General features: G+C 43.9%; 1 protein-coding gene and 1 long non-coding RNA gene across 2 annotated transcripts in view; both read right to left on the bottom strand.

Annotated features, from left to right (window-relative positions):
* Positions 1–1034: 1034 nt before the first annotated feature.
* LOC309474639 (zona pellucida sperm-binding protein 3-like) overlaps positions 1035–23990 on the bottom strand; it is a 43534-nt gene continuing 20578 nt past the window's right edge. Inside the window, exons 2-9 of the mRNA XM_082137187.1 lie at positions 2365–2548; positions 2167–2288; positions 1977–2080; positions 1722–1899; positions 1532–1649; positions 1376–1458; positions 1216–1304; positions 1035–1147 (exon numbers count right to left, since the gene is read on the bottom strand). Of these exons, the coding sequence (XP_081993313.1) occupies positions 1086–1147; positions 1216–1304; positions 1376–1458; positions 1532–1649; positions 1722–1899; positions 1977–2080; positions 2167–2288; positions 2365–2548 (940 nt within the window). The 3' untranslated portion in view covers positions 1035–1085. The remainder of the gene's footprint in view (positions 1148–1215; positions 1305–1375; positions 1459–1531; positions 1650–1721; positions 1900–1976; positions 2081–2166; positions 2289–2364; positions 2549–23990) is intronic.
* On the bottom strand, positions 16379–18763 carry LOC309474671. The gene is made up of 3 exons (XR_014197397.1): positions 18599–18763; positions 17841–17875; positions 16379–17537 (listed from the first exon to the last, which is right to left on the bottom strand). It is a non-coding gene; the product is annotated as an uncharacterized lncRNA (long non-coding RNA).

Genomic DNA, 23990 nt, shown 5'->3' with positions numbered 1-23990 from the left:
CTTTGTTCAAACTTTTTAGTTTGGGGCTATACTCGCTAAGATGGCCAAGGTGGTTCTTTTTGAACTCTCAGGCAGTTCCCGCTCTGTCATTGGTTCTTTATTGCTTTAACATGTAGAAAATTATATTTTACTGCTGACACAAATTATATAATAAATATCCAATATAATTTGATTTTAATTCAATAATTGAATTTTTAGTCAGACAAAAATATTGTTTGGAAAATGGATTCACAATGTACTCGCTTATTTTATAATTTTTGTAAATTAAAAAAAAAAGACAGAAGCTTTAAAGTTGCAGTTTAAAAATTAAATGAAACTTTGATCACAGCCTGATTTAAGGGTAGTTTAGACACCATTACAAAACCAGTCAGTATGTGAGAATTTAAATTCAGAAACAAATAGATTTGCATTGTTTAGAGAAGTTTAATTCAAGAAATCAAGTCAAAAGTGTAAACGAAGAACCACTCTAATTTTGTTCATAATTTTTGTTTGATTTAACATACAGCTCCAACTTTCAAAGTCCTCCCTGCTGCTGAGGAACAGCCAGAGCAGGACGTCCTGGTCAAGGGTAAGAATAAATCGGATTAAAAAAAAAGGTAATATTATGCTTATAAAACAAAATATATTTAATTGAATTTCATACTATGATTGTTTCTTTTATGGAACCCTATTGTGTTTATCACAGTGGCACCACCATCAGGTCGATTGGGGTGAGCCTTGGTGACAGAAAGGGTGGGTCTACTACTATCCCTCAAAGTTTCAAGTTCTTACTTGGAAAATTCTATCAAGGGTTTCAGCATACACACTTGAACCCCCAATAATAAAGCAAAAGCATCCAGTAAGGATATGATGCTATTGAAATGCCCTTAGTGTTGTAATAGGCCTAGACCCACAAATGACTTGAGCAATATGCCACCCCCCCCACATAGGCCAGTAGATTTAGGCTTTTTGTGTGCATATCTAAACAGAAACCATGTAAACTGAATACATCAAGTGTAGTATTTGTGCAAGTAAAGACAACAAAAACAAATATAGGCTATTAACAACATTTATTAAAATAACCACAAGTCACATGCCATTTCTAGTTATTTTTGGCCATATTCTTTAACCTCGATGGGGCCGACAGATGCTCTTTCCCAGCGTAGATCTGAGGAACAAATGATTAGTGAGAACTAAAGCCATGCATGACAACAAGTTATCGGAGTTAGTCCAAACCTGTAAGCAGTTGATCACTTCCACTTCTGATGCTACAAGTAGTGTCACAGCAGACACACACCTGGTCAGAACCATCTGCAGACACCCACCTGACAAAACAAACCCTCAATTAAGTTAAAGCAACTAATTCATCTGTACACTAATCTAGCATGCAACATACCCATTAGCAGAGAATGAACAAGCTTTCTGTTCAGAACTTGGAGAGGTTGCTGCAGCCACCTTCAAAATGCATGTGATGTAGACCTGCAGAGACAATTGTTTGTACACCCATGGCAGCTTTAAAACAAATAGTTACACAACTACAAGACATACATACCAGCCCACTGTCTGCTTGCTGGAACCTGAACGCCTCTAGCTGAAACCCTAGCTTATCACCTTGAGTCCGGGGCATAAAGGAAGACGTGGAGCCTGTGAGCTTGGCATCAACCAGGCACCTGTGAACAGAACCCAGTTAGAAGTCACGCAACCCTTCTGGAAGCTGGGATACATGAGGTAGCACCTCTTACCCATTATTCTCAATAAAGGAGTATCTGGGGACAGAAGCAACATCAGGGACTGCAGTAGCCACGCAGCTGTCCACAAACACACGGACAGGAACATGGCTGTACAAACGCACTGATGCTTCAAGATTTATCATGTCACCCAGGAAGTATTGGTTAGAAGGTCTCTCAAATCTCCAGTCATCTGCAGAGAGAGAGAAAAAAAGAAGTCTTAACAGATGAGTCACAAGCATGCTACAAATCTTTTTGGCCTACACCAACCAGTCATGAGCTTGAGGGAGAAGACAAAGACTTCCTCTGCAACCTTAGTTGAGGCATATGGGATCCAAGTGGGCATTAAGGCGTCGCTGCTCACATTATGTGTTCTGTAGGAGTTAAACAAGCGGTCATCTCTTGCCCATGAACGGCAGGGTTAGAACATCTGGTGAGCCTGAATTAATTGAATCCTCACCTTGGATAATGACACTCGATACCAACCACCGCACCACTGCTCCTGACAATAGGAACACCATATGAAGCCTCTTGTGGCGTGTAGATAATGTTGAACCTATAGACAAGCTCATCCTCAGTCACCTAAACAGAAAGGTTAAGAGAAGAACAGTCACAAGGACGGTTCAGAATACCTATGATGGTCACAACAGAACCTTACCATTGATGTGCCGCTACACCCATGCAGTTCAGACTCAAAGATCAGCACTTGAGCAGAAGAATCCTCTCCAGTTGCAGTACAGCCTCCAAGTGTAAAACCAGAGGACAACACTGGGTGCCCAGTCCCAAAGAAGTCCTTCATCACTTCCACATGTACTGAATTCTCTCCACACTGAGCAGCTACACTGTTGGCAGGGACAGGATAAGACAAGTCAAAAGGAACGTCTGGCTGCTGTGGTTCCTCTTGTAGACTTGGAAAGCTCCACGTCAGTTTCGCCATTGGACCCTACAACAGCTCTTTTAATTGAACACCCATAAGATCTTGAGAAGACTTTCCAAAGTCAGTCCTGACTGGTGTCTGGACAGGAAACATTTGTGGTGCAAATAAAGCGTTACTGGGAACCAAAGACATCCCGGAATCAGCCTGTCGAGAAGCTTGAGCTAATGTTCTAGGCTTAAACTTGCTTGGACTCTGATTATGTGCTGCTCTTGCTCTCCATTGTGCTTCAGAAAATCCAAGTGCAAGAATAAACACCAATCCAAATCCAACCTGCCAAAACCCCATCATTGCCAAGCTTGTTTCAATGATACATTAGGGTGCTACCATCCAAATTTATGCAGATGTAAATCAGAATGGCTCCACCTTTCTCGTGACAAGCATAATTTTTCTCTGAACCTGCCAATTTACTCAGTCAATATAACACAGGTGAAAGTCATTGATTCTTAATGAAGTACCATATAAGGGCATGTTATTAGTAGCTAAACCAAATAATTGCTAATTTTAAATATCAAAATGAAAGATCAATTCCCTGAAACACAAACAACCCCAAATCTTTTTGTGTCTTCCTTTTTTATTAATTCAGAAACATGGCCACAGACAGAATTGAACAGTATTCAAAATAATAAAGTTCAGTATGTTTCAGGTTTAGATTGTAACAAACGTTCTTCACTCACATCAACAGCAATCTTCACAAGGGACTGAAATGGAGAAATTTTGTTCAGAACCAAAGGAATGCAGGATCATAACATTATTTTATTATAGATTCACTGAAATGTTTTTTCCCCATTACAACTGTTATGTTTAGGTTGATCAGAGTGTTTGTGGATTATTTGTAGACTTCATTCTTTCTTGAACTATATGCTGGTCAGCACCAAAAGACTATAATCTGAACAGTCTACTACAAAAATGTAATAAAAAAATTATTAAAAAAAGTTGGTGTTTAAAGCATGTTTAACAAACTCCATAGATTTTTATATCCAACTATATGAAAAACATGGCCAATGTAGTAAATCCAGATTACATATAGCCTACTGTAGGCCTTCACATATTCATGGGGTGAGCGGAGGAGCTAGTTGTACTCAATGAGTAGGTACTTAATTTCAATAAGTACTTACTTAACGAGCACTAAAAGAGTAGGTACTTTATAGCCTGATCAGCCCTTAGCAAAGGACCCCGGACCCCATACTCCCGGAGCACCCTCCACAGGCCGCCGCGAGGGACACAGTCGAATGCCTTCTCCAAATCCACAAAGCACATGTGGACTGGTTGGGCAAACTCCCATGAACCCTCCAGCATCCTGGAGAGGGTATAGAGCTGGTCCAGTGTTCCACGGCCTGGGCGAAAACCGCACTGTTCCTCTTGAATCCGAGGTTCTACTATCGGCCGTATTCTCCTCTCCAGTACCCTGGCATAGACTTTCCCAGGGAGGCTGAGAAGTGTGATCCCCCTGTAGTTGGAACACACCCTCCGGTCCCCTTTCTTAAAAAGAGGGACCACCACCCCGGTCTGCCATCCCAGAGGCACTGTCCCTGACCGCCACGTGATGCTGCAGAGGCGTGTCAGCCAAGACAGCCCCACAACATCCAGAGACTTGAGGTACTCAGGGCGGATCTCATCCACCCCCAGTGCCTTGCTACCGAGGAGCTTCCTCTGTGACTTCAGCTTGGGTGATGGACGAGTCCACCTCTGAGCCCTCAGCCTCTGCTTCCTTAATGGAAGACGTGACGGCGGGATTGAGGAGATCCTCGAAGTATTCCTCCCACCGTCCGACGACATCCCCAGTTGAGGTCAACAGCGGCCCACCTCCACTGTAGACCGTGTTGGTAGGGCACTGCTTCCCTCTCCTGAGGCGCCGGACGGTATGCCAGAATCTCTACGAGGCCAGCCGGAAGAGATTGGCCTTCAAATCTGCCATTATCTGCGGCAGTTTTGTTTTATGTTCCAGCACTGAGGAATGTTTTAGACACTAGTGAATTTACCTATTGTGCCCATTTGATAAAAGGTTCTGTTTGGTCATCTATTTTTGTTTTTTCTTACCAAAAATATTTGGAAGTTACTAACGACCGTCCTGTCTGCAGTAGTTTTCTTTGTTTAAATTCTCACTGCAGTTCAGATAATAAAGTAAAAACTAAAAAACTAAATATGACTATGTCTTTATTACATGGTTGCCTAAAATAAAATAGTGTTTTGTTTGAGTCTCAAAGAGGGATTTTCGTATTAAACAAATACAAATTAAAAGTAGGCCAATGTGTCCTTTCAACCCTGTCACAGTATTCAACCCCATCACAGTATTCTCAACCCTGTCACATTAATATTTTTGGAAAATAAAATAAGGAAGACCATTAAAAATTAAAGCATTTCTTGCTGATTACCACCCGACATGTTAAGGGCTAACACAGTAAAATTGTGGTTTTAGTGAAACATCTAAATTACATTTTTTCTTACTAAAATAAAGAGACCATGGACAAACAATTTGGATATTTGTAACTTCCATCACATACAAATGTGAAAATTATCATAAATGTTACATTTGAAGTCATTGAATTGGTATGAGGGACACATGAGCAGTAGGTAGATGTTTGTTTTATAACAAGTTTTGTGTAAAATCCTCTTTAAACTAATTCAATTTAGTCCGTTACGGGGTTGAGAATAAAAGGTGTACACATCTGAAAAACACTGAAAATAATAAAAAGTCTTAAATGCCTGAGATGGGAAAATATGATTTTTTGAAGGTTTGATATGTGCCTAATAATGTGGGGTATTTAGAAATGTAATGATATGTAGTTCAAAAATTAAAAAAGTCCAAGTTGAAATATTACCGAATCCCAGGAATGACCCAAGTATGAATGCGAACCGGACATCTGTTGACGTTATCAACAACTTAAAGGACAAGTTCGGTATTTTACACTTAAAGCCCTGTTTACAGATCGTATCTGATGAAATAGAACGGTTCAGATTAAAATTTGGACACATGCTCCTGTCCCGAGAATTTTAGGTTTATTTCGCTTTTGTGGACCTATTTTGCCAAACGCGTCACACCCGTGATTCTTCCGTTGAGAGCTTGAATAATAGACACTCCAGCCCAGTTGGTGGCGATAATGCACCTTTGCCAATTGCAAGCAAACCACGGGCATTTCATTGAATACACAGAAGAAGCAGAAGAAGAAGCGGCGGAGAAATACCGTAAAGGTGCTGCGGTCTCACAGCACGTCCTATGGAGTCAATGGAGTTGGACAAAAACTACGATAAAACGTACTCGGTTACTAACGTAACCTCGGTTCTCTCTAGAAGAGGGAACGAGTACTGCGTAAGATATCTTACGCTAGGGGAAAATCCTTTTCCGCGAGATATTGAAGCCAAAAATTATCCTTAATTTTGTAATAATGCAAAACGCGTTGCAGCAGCAATGCAGACATAGGCGAGACAGCTCGCGCGCCTATTGGCTGCTCTGCGGCAACTGCAGCAGCCTATCGAGCGAGGCCTGGCGTGACGCCAGACCCAATCAGGGCACTTCGCGCCCGCTGCGTCACGTCCCGCCGAAATGGGCGTGGTCTAGGCCTATAAATATCGCTCGCAGGCAGCTATTATCTGGTTTTTCATCATCGAAGCAACCAGAGCGTGTGCATGCACGGCAAGATACGCAGTACTCGTTCCCTCTTCTAGAGAGAACCGAGGTTACGTTAGTAACCGAGTACGTTCTCTTACGAGAGGTCTCTCGTACTGCGTAAGATATCTTACGCTAGGGGACCCAATGTAAAACGCCGTGCATGCTGAGATCTGACACCAAAGACCCAAGGGCGAAAGCCCGGGGTACATATAGTGCACAATCACTCAGTGAACTCACAGAGAGTCCGGGAAGAAGGAGGGGTGCAGCCTCACTTTTCCACATAAAGTAGCGTCGAAGGGACGCGAATTTCATCATACAGACAGGGCGGGGTACGGCCTGAACTGATGGGAAAAAAATGTGGGTCTTACACAGTTTGCCCAGCTTTAAACTGTCGAACATCGAGCTGTGCTCAGCAAACGCAGCATTCTGAACTGAACGCATCAGGTCAGATAATACTGGTAGTTTAGACCGACAGCAGCCTGGCCTGCAGGGCGGGAACCTCTAGGTTATAAAACCTTATAAATGTAGACGGGGAGGCCCAGCCTGCCGCCATACAAATATCTTGCAAGGCAATCCCACTTGACCAGGCCCACGAAGAGGCCATGCCTCTCGTGGAATGCGCTCTGACACCCAAAGGGCACTGCATGCCCTTGGAGGCGTATGCCAGCGCTATAGCATCAACTATCCATCTGGATAGGCTCTGTTTCGACGCGGCTAGTCCCTTAGAACGTCCGCTAAACGAAACAAAGAGCTGTTCCGTCTGTCTGAAAACAGACGAGCGAGACACATAAGCTCGTAATGCCCTGACTGGGCAAAGGAGGCTCGCGTCTCTTTCCTCGTCAGGGACCGGTAGGGCTGACAGAGAGATAATCTGCGCCCTAAACGGTGTGTTGAGGGATTTTGGAACATAACCGTGCTTAGGTTTGAGTATAACTTTTGAGTCAGTGGGCCCAAACTCCATGCATGCCGCGCTCACAGAGAGCGCGTGCAGATCCCCTATGCGCTTCACTGAAGCGAGAGCCAGCAAAAACACTGTTTTGAAAGACAGGTGTTTTAAATCGATTGACTGCAAAGGCTCAAATGGCGCACCTTTCATGGCTTCCAGAACCGTAGAAAGGTCCCATACGGGGACTGAGGGAGGTCTGGGAGGATTCAGTCTCTTAGCTCCTCTAAGGAAGCGGATGACTAAATCGTTCCTTCCTATTGACTGACCAAGCGTTGTTTCTGAGAACGCTGCTATAGCCGCCACATAAACTTTGAGCGTGGAGGGGGCCCTGCCCCCATCCAACAGCTCTTGTAGGAAGGAAAGCACCTCCGTCACATCACAGTTTGTGGGTGACACACCACGGGCTGTGCACCAGCCCGAAAACACTGACCATTTCGAAGAATAGAGTCGTCTTGTAGACGGAGCTCTAGCCTGCGTGATCGTGTTTAATACTCCTTTAGGGAGTCCAACATGTACCCGTTGATGGCCCAGACATGAAGGGACCATAGTTCCGGGTGAGGATGCCAGATCGAGCCGCGGGCCTGTGAGAGGAGATCTCTCCTCACTGGTACTGGCCACGGGGCAGTACTTGCTAACTGCATCACGGCTGGGAACCAAGGTTGGTTTTTCCAGAACGGTGCTACCAGCAGTACTGAGCATCCTTCTTCCCTGATCCGTTCTATCACCTGAGGCAGGAGAGAGACGGGGGGAAAAGCATAGAGCGGGCGGCGGGGCCACACATGGGACAGCGCGCTCCTGCTCTTGGAGAAAAATTCTTGACAGTGAGCGTTTTCTTGAGACGCAAACAGGTCCACTTTCGCTCTGCCGAATTTCTTCCACAGCAGTTGGACTGTCTGTGGGTGTAGGGACCATTCGCCTGCCGGAACATTGTTCCTGGACAGTCTGTCTGGTCCTATATTCATGATCCCTGGCACGTGCGCTGCTCTGAGCGAGCGCAGGTTGCACTGAGCCCATACTAGGAGGCGTTCTGCCAGCCTGTACAGTTTCTCGGATCTGATGCCGCCCTGGCGATTTATGTAGGACACCACAGACATGTTGTCCGAACGGACCAAGACGTGGTGACCTTTTATTTGGGGACAAAAACGCGTCAGCGCGTTGTCTACTGCCAGCATTTCGAGGCAGTTTATGTGCAGGAGCTTCTCCCGTTCTGACCACTGGCCGAAGAACGGTCTGCCCTCGAGCAGCGCTCCCCATCCCGAGGTGGACGCGTCCGTGGACACCACTTTCACCCTCGAGGAAGTCCCCAGGCTTACACCTGATTGGTACCAGTCGTTCGCTTTCCAGGGTTTCAGAGCTGTAACGCATTTCTGATTGACCCTGAGGCGAAGCAAACCGGGTGCCCACGCTTCGCGTGGGACTCGCGCTTTCAGCCAAAACTGCAGCGGGCGCATGCGTAGCAGACCCAGCTGGAGCACTGACGATGCTGAGGCCATGAGACCTAGCATCTTCTGAAATCTTTTGAGCGGGACAGACGCGCCGCAGCGAAAAGAGTTCGCTGTGCGTCGAATGTCTACCGCGCGCTGTTGTGATAGTCGCGCTATCATGGATAGTGAGTCCAGTTCTGTGCCCAGGAAAGATATTTTCTGACTGGGTGACAGGGAGCTCTTCGCCCAATTGACACTCAGACCCAAATCCTCGAGGTGATCGAGTAAAATGGTCGTGTGTTCTATGAGCACTGCGCGAGATTGCGCTAGAATCAGCCAATCGTCCAAATAGTTCAGCACTCGCATGCCTCTCATTCTGAGGGGTGCGAGCGCCGCGTCCATGCACTTCGTAAATGTACGGGGTGCTAGGGACAAACCGAACGGCAGGACTGTGTACTGATACAATGGGGTGGTAGTGGCGCAATGGATAAGACACATGCCTTTGGTGTGAGAGACCCGGGTTCGAATCCACTGTGAGACACCAATGTGTCCCTGAGCAAGACACTTAACCCCTAGTTGCTCCAGAGGCGTGCGACCTCTGACATATATAGCAATTGTAAGTCGCTTTGGATAAAAGCGTCAGCTAAATGAATAAATGTAAAATGTAAATGTAAATGATATGCCTGGCCCTCGAAGGCGAATCTCAAATATCGCCTGTGACGTGACGCTATCTGTATTTGAAAATACGCGTCTTTCAGATCTATTGACACAAACCAATCTCCTTGGCGAATCTGCACAAGGATTTGCCTGGTCGTGAGCATCCTGAACTGTCGCTTCACAAGCACTTTGTTCAGCTGCCTTAGATCTAGTATGGGTCTGAGACCCCCGTCTTTTTTCGGTACCAGGAAGTATCTGCTGTATAGCCCTCCCTCGCTCTGATCTTGAGAGAGAGGTTCTATGGCCCCTTTGCTCAATAGTTTCGTCACTTCGGCTCGAAGTAGATGTGCTACTTCTGTTTTTACCGTGGTCTCGACGCGCGCCACATAGCGGCGAGGGCGTCGGCGAAACTGCAGCGAATAGCCTCTTTCTATAATGTTCAGCACCCACTTCGAAACCCCGGGTAGCTTTGCCCATGCGTCTGCATGGATAGCTAGGGGTCGAATACGAAGCGCGCTCCGCTCGCTCAGCGATGGAGAAGCTTCGGTGTGCTGTAACACAAGCGTGTCGCTCGTGACATTTGAGGCATGGGGCGCGCTGATGACAGCGGGCAGATTGCCCGCGCTCGACTCCTCTACGGTGGTTAACCGCGAGGGGGAGGGCTGGGCGGTTCCCGTGGGAACTGTCATGTCTATGTGTGGATGTGGGCGCGGGACAGCGGGCACATTTATCACACTGAAAGCATCGTTCGCTTGCGTGAAGCGAGTGCACGTTGGTTTCGTTTTTACAGAAACCGTGAGACATGCATAACGTGGTGTTAGTGGGCACTGGGTAGTGGGCACGTTCACCATGTTTGAAGCGCAACCGATCTGAGTCGGTTTTATGTGCGCGAGCCCTGTGTGACAGGCTGAAATCTTTGACGGAGGATCCAAAGAGGCCTGTGGCGGAAAGCGGGGCGTCGAGGAACGCGGTGCGTTCAGACTCGGCCATTTCCGAGAGCGTCAGCCAGAGATGTCTCTCAGACACGGTGAGAGAAGCCATAGTCCGTCCAATGGCTTGCGCTGCGGACTTAGTAGCACGAAGAGCGAGGTCCGTGGCACTCCTTAAGTCCGGCACACAGATCGCGTCAGGTCCTTCCTCATCCAGCTTACGGAGGAGATCGGCCTGGAAGATCTGGAGCGTTGCCATGGTGTGCAACGCTGACGCAGCTTGCCCGGCGGCGGAGAAAGCGCGGTGGAGCAAGCTCGACGTCGTGCGGCAAGCTTTAGAGGGCAGGGCCGGCTTAGCGCGCCGTCCAGCGGAGGGCGGGCATAAGTGGGCCGCTATCGCCTCTTCAACCGGCGGCAGCGAGAGGTATCCTCTGTTCTTGGCATCGTCAACGGCGGAGAATGCCAAAGAAACAGCAGGACGCACTCTAGCAGAATAGGGGGCGCTCCAGGACTTGGCGACTTCTTCGTGTAACTCAGGAAGAAAAGGCGCCGGTCTGGACACAGGCGAAGCGCGCTCCCCAGGCAGGAAAAATCCATCCAGCCGGTTGTGAGCGGGCTGCTCAGGCGAAGACCACTCGAGGCCGAGGCTCGCCGCGGCCTGTGCGAGTACTCGCATGAGTTCCGTCTCAATAGAAGCTCTCTTGCCTGACGAAGTGCGGGCAGGGGGTGCGGGGCGCCAGGATAGAGCAGGAATCATCCTCTCCCAGCAGGGCTTCCTCATCCGCGATATCAACGGAAGCGGCGGCAGACGGCGGCCGCTGTCCGTCAGGAAGCGAAACAGAAGAAGCCGGGGAAGCAAGCGGGCGAACCGGCGAGCTTTGGCGGCTGAGGGAGGGTTCCGGGGCCCGCTGGGCACGGCGCTTTTTACGGCGCGACGCCGCGGCGGGCGGGGGAGCAGTCTCGGTGAAGACGGCTAGGCGAGTCCTCAGAGTCGCCATTGCCATCAGCTCGCAGTGAGGGCATCCGCCGTCAGCGAGCGCGAGAGCTGCATGTTCCTCACCCAGGCAGGAAACGCAGATCACGTGGCGGTCCCCGTCGCTGAGTGTGGCTCTGCACGAGCCGCAGGAAGGCATCTTTAAAAAGACGCTAGCTCTTTTAGAAATGTGTGTCGCGGCGGCGACACACACACACAGAAATACAGTGCAAATAAAAGAGAAGGATATAAGCGCCGGAAAGCGCAGCAGGAAGGCAGGAAGGCGGCGCGGCCAGCGACTTCAGTGACTCGTCCCGCTGAAGGTGCTCTCTCTCGACGGCGCGGCTTCTAATCCAGCTCCAGCGATGCGTGTGCTTCGCTTGAAGGATGAAAAATCAGATAATAGCTGCCTGCGAGCGATATTTATAGGCCTAGACCACGCCCATTTCGGCGGGACGTGACGCAGCGGGCGCGAAGTGCCCTGATTGGGTCTGGCGTCACGCCAGGCCTCGCTCGATAGGCTGCTGCAGTTGCCGCAGAGCAGCCAATAGGCGCGCGAGCTGTCTCGCCTATGTCTGCATTGCTGCTGCAACGCGTTTTGCATTATTACAAAATTAAGGATAATTTTTGGCTTCAATATCTCGCGGAAAAGGATTTTCCCCTAGCGTAAGATATCTTACGCAGTACGAGAGACCTCTCGTAAGAGAACCTGTTGGAATGCATCTTTTTCAGCGATTTTTGATGGAACATATCAGTGAACACCCCCTGACCACTCGGTGAGTTTCACGTCTTTGTAAACGAAAGTTTAATGTGTTTTTAGGACGGAATGTTCCAGTGCATATAGACAACCATTGTGGGGGTGGTGAGGGGAAGCGAAATAAACCTAAAATTCTCGGGACAGCAGCATGTGTCCAAATTTTAATCTTAACCGTTCTATTTCATCAGATACGATCTGTAAACAGGGCTTTAAGTGTAAAATACCGAACTTGTCCTTTAAAAGATTTGAACGACACGTTTAATTCATCTATCTGTAAATATCTTGATATTGATTAAACTTGCTCATTTTGTGGTCTTTTTGAAGAAACTGCTGCCCATTTATTTTGTGAATACATTTAAGGTTGATTTAAGTTCTTATATTTAACCCTACTAATGTGACCCACCGTTTTATCCATAACAATATTTATTTTTATTACGAAATCCCCAAATTGTCATCTCTTGAATATGTTGTTAATTTCTTTATTTTATATCCAAACATTTTCATCCACAAGCAAAAGTGGCTTACTGCTTTATGTTTTCCTCTTTTTCTTGTTGAATTTAACTGTCGTTTCATCCCTAGGCCTATAAATAACAAAAAATGCACCTCACGCATGATAGCCCGCCAGAATGGGGATGGCTTAGCATATATAAGGAAGGGCTCGGGGGCTGCTTACCTGGTTTTCATCGACTGAAGCGAAATGAGCTCGTGGCGTGAGCACGGCGGGTTACGCAATACTCGTTCCCTCTTCTAGAGAGAACCGAGGTTACGTTAGTAACCGAGTATCGTTCTCTTACGAGAGGTTCTCTCGTATTGCGTAAGTTAGCTTACGCTACGGGAACCCCTTGTCAACGCCGTGCACGCCTAGCATCCACTACATGAGTCCCAAGGGAAACCCGGGGAACACAGAAAAGTGGGAATCAGGCGGCCAACAGAGTGGGCCAGCACATGTTCATAAGCACACAGTAGGGAGTGTAGAGCGGCTCGGCCGGTCTATACTGACTTAACACAACCCTATATAGAGCAGCTCAACCAGGAGAGCTAAATCGAGTAAAGTGGCCCGCGCACGATGAATGTGGGCAGGGCACACACACGACTTATACTGATAGAAAGTTTAGCCTGCAGGGCGGGAACTTCCAGGTTGTAAAACCTAACAAAAGATAGAGGGGGAGGCCCAGCCTGCCGCCGTACAAATGTCATGAATGGAAATCCCGCTGGACCAAGCCCACGATGAGGCCATGCCTCTGGTGGAATGAGCCCTGACGCCCAGAGGGCACTGCAGGCTCTTAGACGCATAAGCTGCCGCAATAGCGTCCACTATCCATCTGGACAGACTGTGTTTCGAGGCGGCGAGACCCTTGGTGCGCCCTCCAAACGACACGAAAAGCTGCTCCGAGCGCCTGACAGCGGCGGAGCGCGTGATGTAATTTCTCAGTGCTCTGACAGGGCAGAGGAGGTTACTATCAACCTCGCTGCCAGATGCTGGCAGGGCTGAGAGAGAAATCACCTGCTTCGAAAGGAGTGCCACTCACTTTGGGGACATAACCATGCCTCGGTTTGAGAATGACTTTAGAGTCATTAGGTCCGAACTCGAGACACGCAGCGTTAACTGATAACGCGTTTAAGTCTCCCACGTGTTTGACTGATGACAGGGCTATCAGAAAAATGGTTTTGAGCGTAAGGTATTTCAGATCCACAGTTTTTAGAGGTTCGAAGGGATGAGCTTTCAGGGCCTCCAGGACCAGAGAAAGATCCCAAATAGGAACCGATGGGGGCCGCGGGGGATTCATCCTCCTGGCTCCTCTGAGGAAGCGGATGATGAACTCGTTCCTTCCTATTGCGCGGCCGCGCGTCGACTCGGCGAACGCTGCCATGGCCGTGACATACACTTTGAGCGTGGAGGGGGACCTGCCCATGTCCAGCAGCTCTTGAAGGAAGCAAAGCACCCACGAAACCCCACAAGTTTGTGGGTCTAAATTTTTGACGGTGCACCATTTTTTAAACACAGACCCTTCAGACGCGTAGAGCCGTCTCGTAGAGGGAGCTCTAGACTGCGTGATCGTGTTCACGACCCCTTTTGGCAAGTCAACGGGTATCCGTTGATTATCCATGCATGCAGAGACCAGCGCACTGGATGAGGATGCCAGATTGGATGAGGATGCCAGGATTGCCACTCTTTCCTCCTTTCGCCGGTGAGTGACGGGCGCAAACGGGGCGCGAGGGAGGGGTAGCTTTCTTGTAACGTAAAGAAAGCTAGCCGCGTGACCGTCCGCCTCTGACATCCCTTGTGAACGGCGCAGTTTGTGCGGCACAAGCAAATGGAGAGAGCGCGGGAAAAGGGGCGAGTAGCCGGAGAGCGTCGTCATGTTTTGCGTCGGCGTTAGTTTGCAGGCGTGCGTGTATTATAACAGGCTCGTTTACTGCAATATTGATATTTCCAGTCGCCTGAGTTAAAGAGGGGACTGAGAAATATGTGGGAAATGGAGGTCGGTCCGGCCACGGCGGGACTAAAAACACTCTCTTTTCTCCTTTCGCCGGTGAGTGACGCGCGCGAACTGGGCGCGAGGGCGGGCTTTCCTGTGACGTAAGGAAAACTAGCCCCGTGACCGTCCACTTCTGACATCCCTTGTGAGTGGCGCAGTTTGCGCGGCTCGAACAGAGGGAGAGAGCGCGAGGAAGCTAGCTCCGTGACCGTCCACTTCTGACATCCCTTGTGAGCGGCGCAGTTTGCGCGGCTCGAACAGAGGGAGAGAGCGCAAGGAAGCTAGCTCCGTGACCGTCCGCATCTCTGACATCCCTTGTTAACGGCGCAGTTTGCGCGGCTCGAACAGAGGGAGAGAGAGAGCGGGAAGTGGTGCGAGGCATTTGAAACAACGCCTCGTAGGAAATTTCTCTTTTAGAAGAATAGAGAGTGGGTGTCGCAGTGGCAAACACACACAGCAGTAATAGGATATGACGCCGGATAGCGTAGCAGGCACGGATGGCTGAAGGCGGCGAAGAATCGTCCGGCTTCCTCAGGCGCTGTCCTCTGCTTGCTCTGTCGCTTGCTTCGACGGCGGCGGCTTCTCTCAAAGATACAGCGATGTGGAGAGCTTCGCTGAAGAGATGAAAATCAGGTAAGCAGCCCCCGAGCCCTTCCTTATATATGCTAAGCTATCCCCATTCTGGCGGGCTATGACGTGTGAGGGCGCGAATCGCCCTCATTGGGCATGACGTCACTTGAGGCTCAGTGGTAGGCTGCTGCAGTTGCCGCACGGCAGCCAATGAGCACGCTAGACAGCCTGCTCTAGGTCTGCCTGCTGCTGCACTGCGTTGACAATATATAAAAAATTAAGGATAATTGTTTGGCTTCATATCTCGAGAAAAGATTACTTTACCCGTAGCGTAAGCTAACGTACGCAATACAAGAGAACCTCTCGTAAGAGAACCACTTTAGAGACGTAACTTACGTGTCCTTACTGGAGCTCCCCAGATAACGTTACATAATAAAACGTGTTTTTACAGCAAAATCACAACTATACTATACTGTGTAACGTCTTTACACATTCAACAATTCAACACTCTACTCTACAGTAGTTCAACACAATTTTAACACAAGGAACCGTGTTTACTCACATTTGAAAGCACCCACGTCGCTGATCTCTGCGATGTTCGATTATGACGTATCCTCTCGCGTGGCCTCCTGGGATAGAAGAGTATCCATCGGTTGAGCACTCGAAAATCTGTCCGGAAGCAGTAAGCCATCCGGGAACTTCTCGCCTACTCTTTTATGAATACTGATGTTTCGAATGTACTGCTTCCTTCACGTACTGTTTTCGCCTACTATATAGTAGGAAAGTAGGCATATTCGAACGCACTTAAGTCCCCTAATCTTTTTCCCATACTAAATAGTAGGGAAGTATGCGGTTTCGAACGCAGCCATGGTTTAAAACTTTACACACATGCTTGCATGCCAAAACTTGGTGTACTAGCCCACATGGAAAGAACCTATATAAACATATATGTTTTAATATATGTTTTGATATATGTTTTTAATATATGTGACATATATAAAATTGGCCGTTTTCCTATATTATATGTACATATATGCACATATATGCACCTACATGTTCACCTATATATGCTCACCTATATGTTCACATATATATGCACCTATATGTTCACATATATGCACCTATATGTTCACCTATATATGCACCTATATGTTTACCTACTATATATTAGTAAAATTATTAAAATCCATAGCTACTAGGCCTACACTGTAAAAAAAAAAAAATCCCGTATACAAACGGTAAATCTCTGGCAGCAAAGTTTCCAGACGGATTCCGTTAAATTACAGCAAATAACCATTTCACAAAATTACAGGCAAAAACAGTGAAAATACAGAATTGACTTTACAGTCAAAATTTATTAAATTACAGTACATTACTGTTGATAATGGCTTATTAAACCGTGGAAAAACGGATAAATGATGTCAAATTACATTTAAAAAAAAACATTTAACTTTCAAGTTAAACTGTAAATTTAGGGTTTTATAAAGTTATTTTATAATAATGCTGTCTATCTACAGTAATTATCTTTTAATATATAGTTTTTCCTGTGTATAATAACTATGAAGTTATGTATAAAAATGCATTAAATACATAAATTCAAATTCAAAGTTTGTATATTTACAGTTAAGGCATTTCCAATTTCACAACTTTGACCAATCTCTAATTAAGTACTTAATAATAGCAAATGTACAGTCAATTTCTGTTAAATTAATTAAACGTATAAGTACAAAATACCTGCACATTTACAGTATTACTCATTAAACAAACACTGAACATCAAGATATGTGAATGATAGGAAATACAATCTTAGTATATAATTTAGAACATGTAAAAATATCTACATTAAAAGGCAATTGCTGTATGCCTTTATACTCTAATATAACTTATTTTACACATTTACAATTACATTTTATCCAAAGTGACTTAAAAATTAAGAGAACAATAGAAGCAACAAGTGCAGTGACAAGTCCCAGTTAGTGTAGCACAGTATACAAGTTTATTTATTTATTATTAAAACAAAGATTTAGTATTATTGGGTCAAGTGTTTATGAAAAGATGGATCTTTAGCAGTTTCTTGAAAATGTGTAGAGTTGGGCAGGTCATCCCACCAGCAGGGAACAGTCCAGGTAAAGGTCAGTGAAAGTGGTTTTGTGTCTCTTTGGGATGATGGCACCACAAGGCACCGTTCACTTGCAGAACACAAGCTTCTGGAGACACATAGATCTGAAGCAGTGAGTTTAGGTCTTGCTGTAGCATCTGGATCAGTTGCAGAGGTTTGACTGATGCTGGAAGGCCTGCCAGGAGAGCATTACAATAGTCCAGTCTGGATAGAACAAGAGCTTAGACAAGGAGTTGTGTGGCTCCGATAGGAAGGGCCGGATCTTTCTGGTGTTGTATAAGGCAAATCAGCAGGATCGCATGGTTTGGCTGAAAGTGAAACCATAAGCAGTTTTGTCTTGGCAAGGTTGAATTGAAGGTGAAGGTCATTCATCCAGCAAGAATTTTCCATCAGGTAGGCTGAGATGCGAGCAGCAACCGTCAGATCCTCTGGCTGGAATGAAAGGTAGAGATATATGTCATTATAAGTGATAGGAAAACCCATGTTTCTAAATGACAGAGCCTAGTTACAATACAAAAAAATAATAATAATAGATGGGTGGAATCTAACACAATCGTGGTCTTACTGTAGCAAACCCAAACCTTGTGCAGCTCCAGTGGCCTCACAAGGATCAAATGAATATTCACATGGGAAAATATAGTATAAAACAAATTAAATTTTCTGCCACTTTTAGTGCAATCATATGGAATCAGAAGACTCGGCCATTACAATATTTTAAATTACTTCTTCCCATACCTTGTTTGCCATGATCATTCTGCTTTCCACTTGACCTGAAATCACAAATATATATATATATATTTTTTTTTTACAACTCAGTATTACATTTGCATGTCAGAATATGTTCCACTGGGACAATGCAAAACCTCAACTGACGTGTTGGCAAGCATGCAGCCAGAATATGGAATTATCATGTGGTGTTCATATTCTAGCCTCATGTGTTTTCCTGTATCAACAACAAGTACAGTATTTGCTGAATTCGTTTTCTTAACGGTCTTGATAACCACATTAACCCTTATGAAAATTAACTATGGTTTAACCAAAAAAAAAAAAAACCTTGGTAACGTTAGGCCTATTTGTAGTATAACTGTGGTTATTAAAAATGGTAATAAAAATCCGCCAAAAACGTGGTTACTATATTTTAAGAGAAGAGTTTTCAGCTTCCAGACAGTGTTTAAAAATGTCCCGCCATTTAAGAGATTGATTTACTGACAGATACTATCGCGTATTAACAAAGATTTTATACACAATTAAACGGACTTTATGTATAACAAGTCTACGAAAGCTTGTTTTAGGTATTTTTTGAGGTGTGGGTTCAACTGATCTTTCTTAAAACAGATGGAAAATGTAAAGATGCATGCTACATTTTCAGTGTTTTGCCTCCAGCTCTCGCCAGTTAACTGAACATCATTTAAAATGCTAATGTTAGCTTGAAAACTGTAACGTAAACTTAACACAAATGTAATATAAAATATCGTTCACATGCAGACTCTTACCTCAGCCGGTGATCGGTTGGCATGATGTCCGCTGTGACGAACCAGGCTCACTGAAAAGGGTGCCATTTCCGAAGAATCCAAACTGACAACAGCTAGGGCTCCTGCTCACGGCTGCTCTCGACGAACACGATTGCTTTGAATTATGAGGTGTCATATTGAACCCCTGTTAATCTCACAATCCACTTCAGGAGAGTAGGCTGAATTCAAATCTCCCACTTGCACTTGATACAGATCCAAAGTCGACTGATCAGCTGACCGTTGTGGGCGGGACTAAACAGCGGAAACGTAATGGCGGCAAATTTGAATCTGCGTCATCGCGTGCGCGCGCGCGCACACACACACACACACACACACACACACACACACAAAGCCCTGAATGTGCAGCAACGGAGATTTAGAAAAATATTAATAAAATATACATGAAATTATGGGAGAATAAGACAATGAAATAATGATCAAAATGAGCATCTATTTGCAAGACAAGATTAAAAGACTATAGCCTAAAAACAATTCAATACAGGTCTACTGTAGCCTATGTAGGCTGTATGTACAAATACTATTATTTAACCTTAAAAAAAACCTCACTTTAACCCCCACATGCTTAATAATCTGTAAGGACAACATATTGAATAGATGCAGATTTCTGCAGTTATACCTTCTTTTCTTTGTTTTCTAATTTCACAGAAAAAAATCTGTAAAATATGACTTTGTAAAAATACAGACAAGTTCCTTAAAAAACGTAAATTGATGTAAAACCAAAATACAAGCAATTACCTGTAAATTTAATAGTGGACCTTTAAATTACAGCAAATATCTGTAAAATAACAGGCATTCACTATAATGACAAAACGGTAAAATTCTGTAAAAAAAATACAGACCATTACCTGTAAAAGTACACTTTTTTTTACAGTGTAGGCAACATAAATAAAACCCCAAAATGTAGAAATTTACATTATTTACTTAAGAACAATCAAATAGTACAAGAACAAAAATAAGACAAAAAACTGAACAGAATTTTTTTTATTTTTTTTATTTTTATCTTTTTGATCTCAGCTCCGTGAGCTTCGAATTGATAGATGTGCCTATCTGAGCTAGGCATCATGTATGACAGTTTCCAAAGTGAGATATGAGCTACAAAATGACCATCCTGCCATGAGCTATAGGAGACATATCTTGTATGTACATATAGGGCTTATATGTATATATAAAGAAGCAATACAGGAGACCTATATGGCCTGTATATGCACATATATGCACCTCAATTATGCCTATATGTGGCATATATACGCATATATGCAGCATATATATTATCATATATGTGCATATATGCTGTATATATGCAGCATATATGTGCATATAAACTGCATATAGGTTTCATATATGCGCATATATCCTCATATAGATTCTTTCCATGTGGGAGTTGCCATATCAACACAATTTATTTTTTTATAAAAAAATCTTTACCTTTAATCTTTAAGATATCACCGAACATTTATTTAACCATAGCAAAAGTAAATCTCTCAATGAAGTTGATTTTTCATCTCTGTTTTTGTGTTAATTTAAAATCTGAAATTATTTTTATCTTATATCTGTTATTTAACCAGCAGAAGACACTAGCAGGGTTTAAATTAGTTGCGCAGGTAGGGCACAACCCTATTAGAACTATGCTATTCTTTACTTTTATAAAATCTATTGATGATGGATGAAAATAGATGAAATAAGACTAAAAAGTCGATGTTCAGAAATGATTCATTATTATTGTTTTGAACCATGCTGTATAGCTGTGTTTTGCTGTGTTTTTGTTGTCAAAAACTCAAAAATGTGTTTATTTTTAATTATTAAAAAATCCCACTATTTTATATGAAAAAGTTAATAATTGTATTTTATTGATAAAATATTTTAGTTTGTCTTGTATAATTTTTTTATTAGATCAAATAACATTTTAATCTGTCATATGGTCATGTTACAATGTGCCCTTTGATGTCACATTTTACTTCCATTATTTCAGAGTAAATCAAGAAAAAAGTATACACTGTATTAAAGAAACAAAACCACATAATTGTACTAGACATGTGTGAAATGAATGTGGAAAAGAAATTCCCTGAACCCCAAGTGGATTTACACAAACTGAGAGAGTCAAAAAAGTGTTAGGTTGTGCCCCGCTCTCCCCTACTCTCAAAAGATGGTTCTTTAAAGGTTCTTTACACGTAGTAACAGTTCTATTTAGAACTGTATCATCCTGAAGAACCATATTCTGAAATGGTTCTTAAGGGTTCTTTATTTCCCGCCTTTTTGTTTTTCAAATCTGTAACTGTCAAAGGCGTATGTGTAGAAATGTATGAATGAATGAATAAAGTAATTATATAGCGCATTTCCTGTACTACTGTACACCCAAAGCGCTTTACAATCATGTCAGAGTCTCTCCTCAACCACCAGCACCAGTGCAGATTCCACTTGGACGATGCAAGGGCAGCCATAGTAGTAGCCCAAGTTGAATAATAGAATATAAAAACACAGCCTTCACAGTATTAATTAAAAACACTACAGTTATTTAGTCAAGAGCAGTGAGCAATTTTTTTATTTGCTTATGTTGTTTGATTAACATCAAGGACAGACAGCAGCAGTTACGGCTGTCTCTTTAATACCCAATGGAGCAAGGGCATAGGCAAACCAATATTTTATACATTTCGTATTATATTGACCTGATGTAAGAAATAATTTATACACAGCTTTGTTCAAACTTTATAGTTTGGGGCTATACTCGCTAAGACGGCCAAGGTGGTTCTTTTTTTGGTCATCCCAAACGCCTCCCCACTGAAATCGGCCTAACATTGATGGCCAATAAGGACCACCGGGTTCCTCAGATAATTAAACTGCTGGACTGGGAGGACAACGCAGACCACTACATCATGGTCATGGAACGGCCCACATCTTGAATGGACTGGTTTAGTTTCATGGAGCTCCATGGACGGATCCTCGTTGAGCGAACTGCACGACATCAGGGGCGCAACTGCACATTTGCTGAGGGTATGCAAGCCCCCCGAACCCCCCTTGAAGGACCGAGGTCCACCCACCACAGTTTTACCAAAAATCCTGTGAGAAACACCGGTATTGCTATGCCAATGCAGCTTATAGCTTGTTTTAGGATTCATCACTGTGGAGTATCAATTTTGTACTTATTTAATCTGTTAACTCTCACTCGTTCCTACTCACTCATTACATGGCATTGGTGGTTTTAAGGAATAGGAGTTGGTATGCATATTCAAGAGCGTGCAAAGATGGGTGTTGTTTATGATCATGTAGTGGGCCAGTCTGGGCCAAAATGCTAGGGCCGATTTTTTGTCACAGTCCAGCCCTGATGGGAACAGATGATAATATATGGGGGACCAGAACTTCATGACTACAACACTAATAAACCTTAAAATAGCATGGCTGTTACTGGTGGTTTAACCAATTTTTTTGACTGCTATGGTAAAGCAGAATGCAAATGACCTAAAAAGCTGTTGAGCAATGTGCAGAGATTCTGCAGAATTTGACAAGGGCCAAGGAATGAAGATAAAGGGAAACTTGAAAATTAATCTTTTAACTTCTTTAGGTTATCAATTTACCTGTCTTGGACCATTGTAAACACATACAAGAGTAAGGCTGATTAATAAAATGTTGTGCAGCAGAAAAAAATATGTTAATCTATCATTTGCAAAAATGATTATAGGTAAATATCCGCAACAGTAAGTAACATTTTCATACAAGGTTCTTCTTTTTGGCAAGCAACTTTTCTAGTAATTCATGATTACAGAGTAAGGATTTTCATCATCATTTTATAGAGATAGAATGTACAATCCCACAAGATTTTTCTGACTTTTGTTAAAAATTTCCAGGCTTCCATGCCTGTGGGAACACTGTTCTATAGGCCTACAGCAAATGAAAAAAATATATACTTTTGAGGCAATTTAAAGCTCTGCTAACGAATGGTTTGAAAAGACACTTTCCCTGTGGCATTCATTCTCTGTGTTGTTGCTCTTGTTTCCTGAGCTTTCCATTCACATTAGATGCATTAGATTAGATATAAGGGTCGATATGTTCCTCTTCACACCAAAGCATGATCAAATCTCATCTCATTACACTCTTCCTGTCCTTCTCACACTTCTTCTCGAACACTCTCTCCATCACATCTCTCATCTTTCACTCTCTCCCTCCCTACTGTTCTCTCTCCTCTTCAAGAATGCAGCATGGAATTTTCCAAGCAGAAAGCAGCAATATATGTGACCAGTTACCTGATAAAACAGCTCAGGACACAGAGGACACAGGAGTGGAAAAATACCGGCTGACACAGAGACACACACACACACACACGCACATACACAAACTTCAATACCTGCATTGTCAATAGAACAAGAGGCACACTTCACACAGACAACACGTAACTGTTTGCCCGCATTTACGGTTTCATTTCATACACAGTCTTCCTTTATATCACAACATATTTATCCAAAGCAGACTCACACAAGCATGACGCAACAATAACGTAGAGCATATCAAATCTGACCCCATCAGCCCCAAACGTGAAATCAGATGCTTGGTGTTTTGTTAAGATGAAAGAAAACGTTTAATATGCAGAGACATCTAAGCTGTTCTTTTGTTATATAAATTAGACGCTCAACCTTTAAATTCACTCACTTGCAAGCTTTAATGATCACTCTATTCAAAATGTTATCAGCAGAGCATCTAGATTCTCCTCAAGTTCCACATGGTCTCTGTTGGATATAATTGGTGTAGCAGTAAGAGCCACGACTTTGTCAGCATCAGTCAGAGTGTGAGAATGTTTAGAGGTCAAACTAGGTTTGAATGATTGAATGATTCACATACTGTACATAAAAATATACACACACCTACACGATAGATGGACAGAAAGATAAGATAGAACGATCGATAGATAGATAGAATGTTAGAATGACAGATAGATAGAAAGTTAGAATGATAGATATAACGTTAGAATGATAGATAGATGGAACGTTAGAATGATAGATAGAACAATAGAACGATAGATAGATAGATAGAACAATAGAATGACAGAACGATAGATAGATAGAACAATAGAACGACAGAACGATCGATAGATAGAATGATAGAACGATAGATGGATAGATAGATTTTACTCATCTTCATGTCATTCCAAATCTGACTTTTTTTTCTGGAACATTAAAAAAGCCATTCTGAGAAATGTCTCAGTGTTTTTTTTTATACACAATTACAACTTAGTTTGCTACCAACATTCTTCAACATTCTGCAGAAGAAAGTAAGTCATGCACGTTTTGTGAGTGAGGGTGAAAAAATGGAGGTAACAAAGTAAGCTTATACACTGGAGGATTTCATAAAAGCACCCCAAAAAATA

Source organism: Leuciscus leuciscus, assembly GCF_965113295.1.
Source record: "Leuciscus leuciscus genome assembly, chromosome: 14".
In the NCBI taxonomy this organism is placed as follows: Eukaryota; Metazoa; Chordata; class Actinopteri; order Cypriniformes; family Leuciscidae; genus Leuciscus; species Leuciscus leuciscus.
This window is presented reverse-complemented; position numbering and strand designations above follow the sequence as displayed.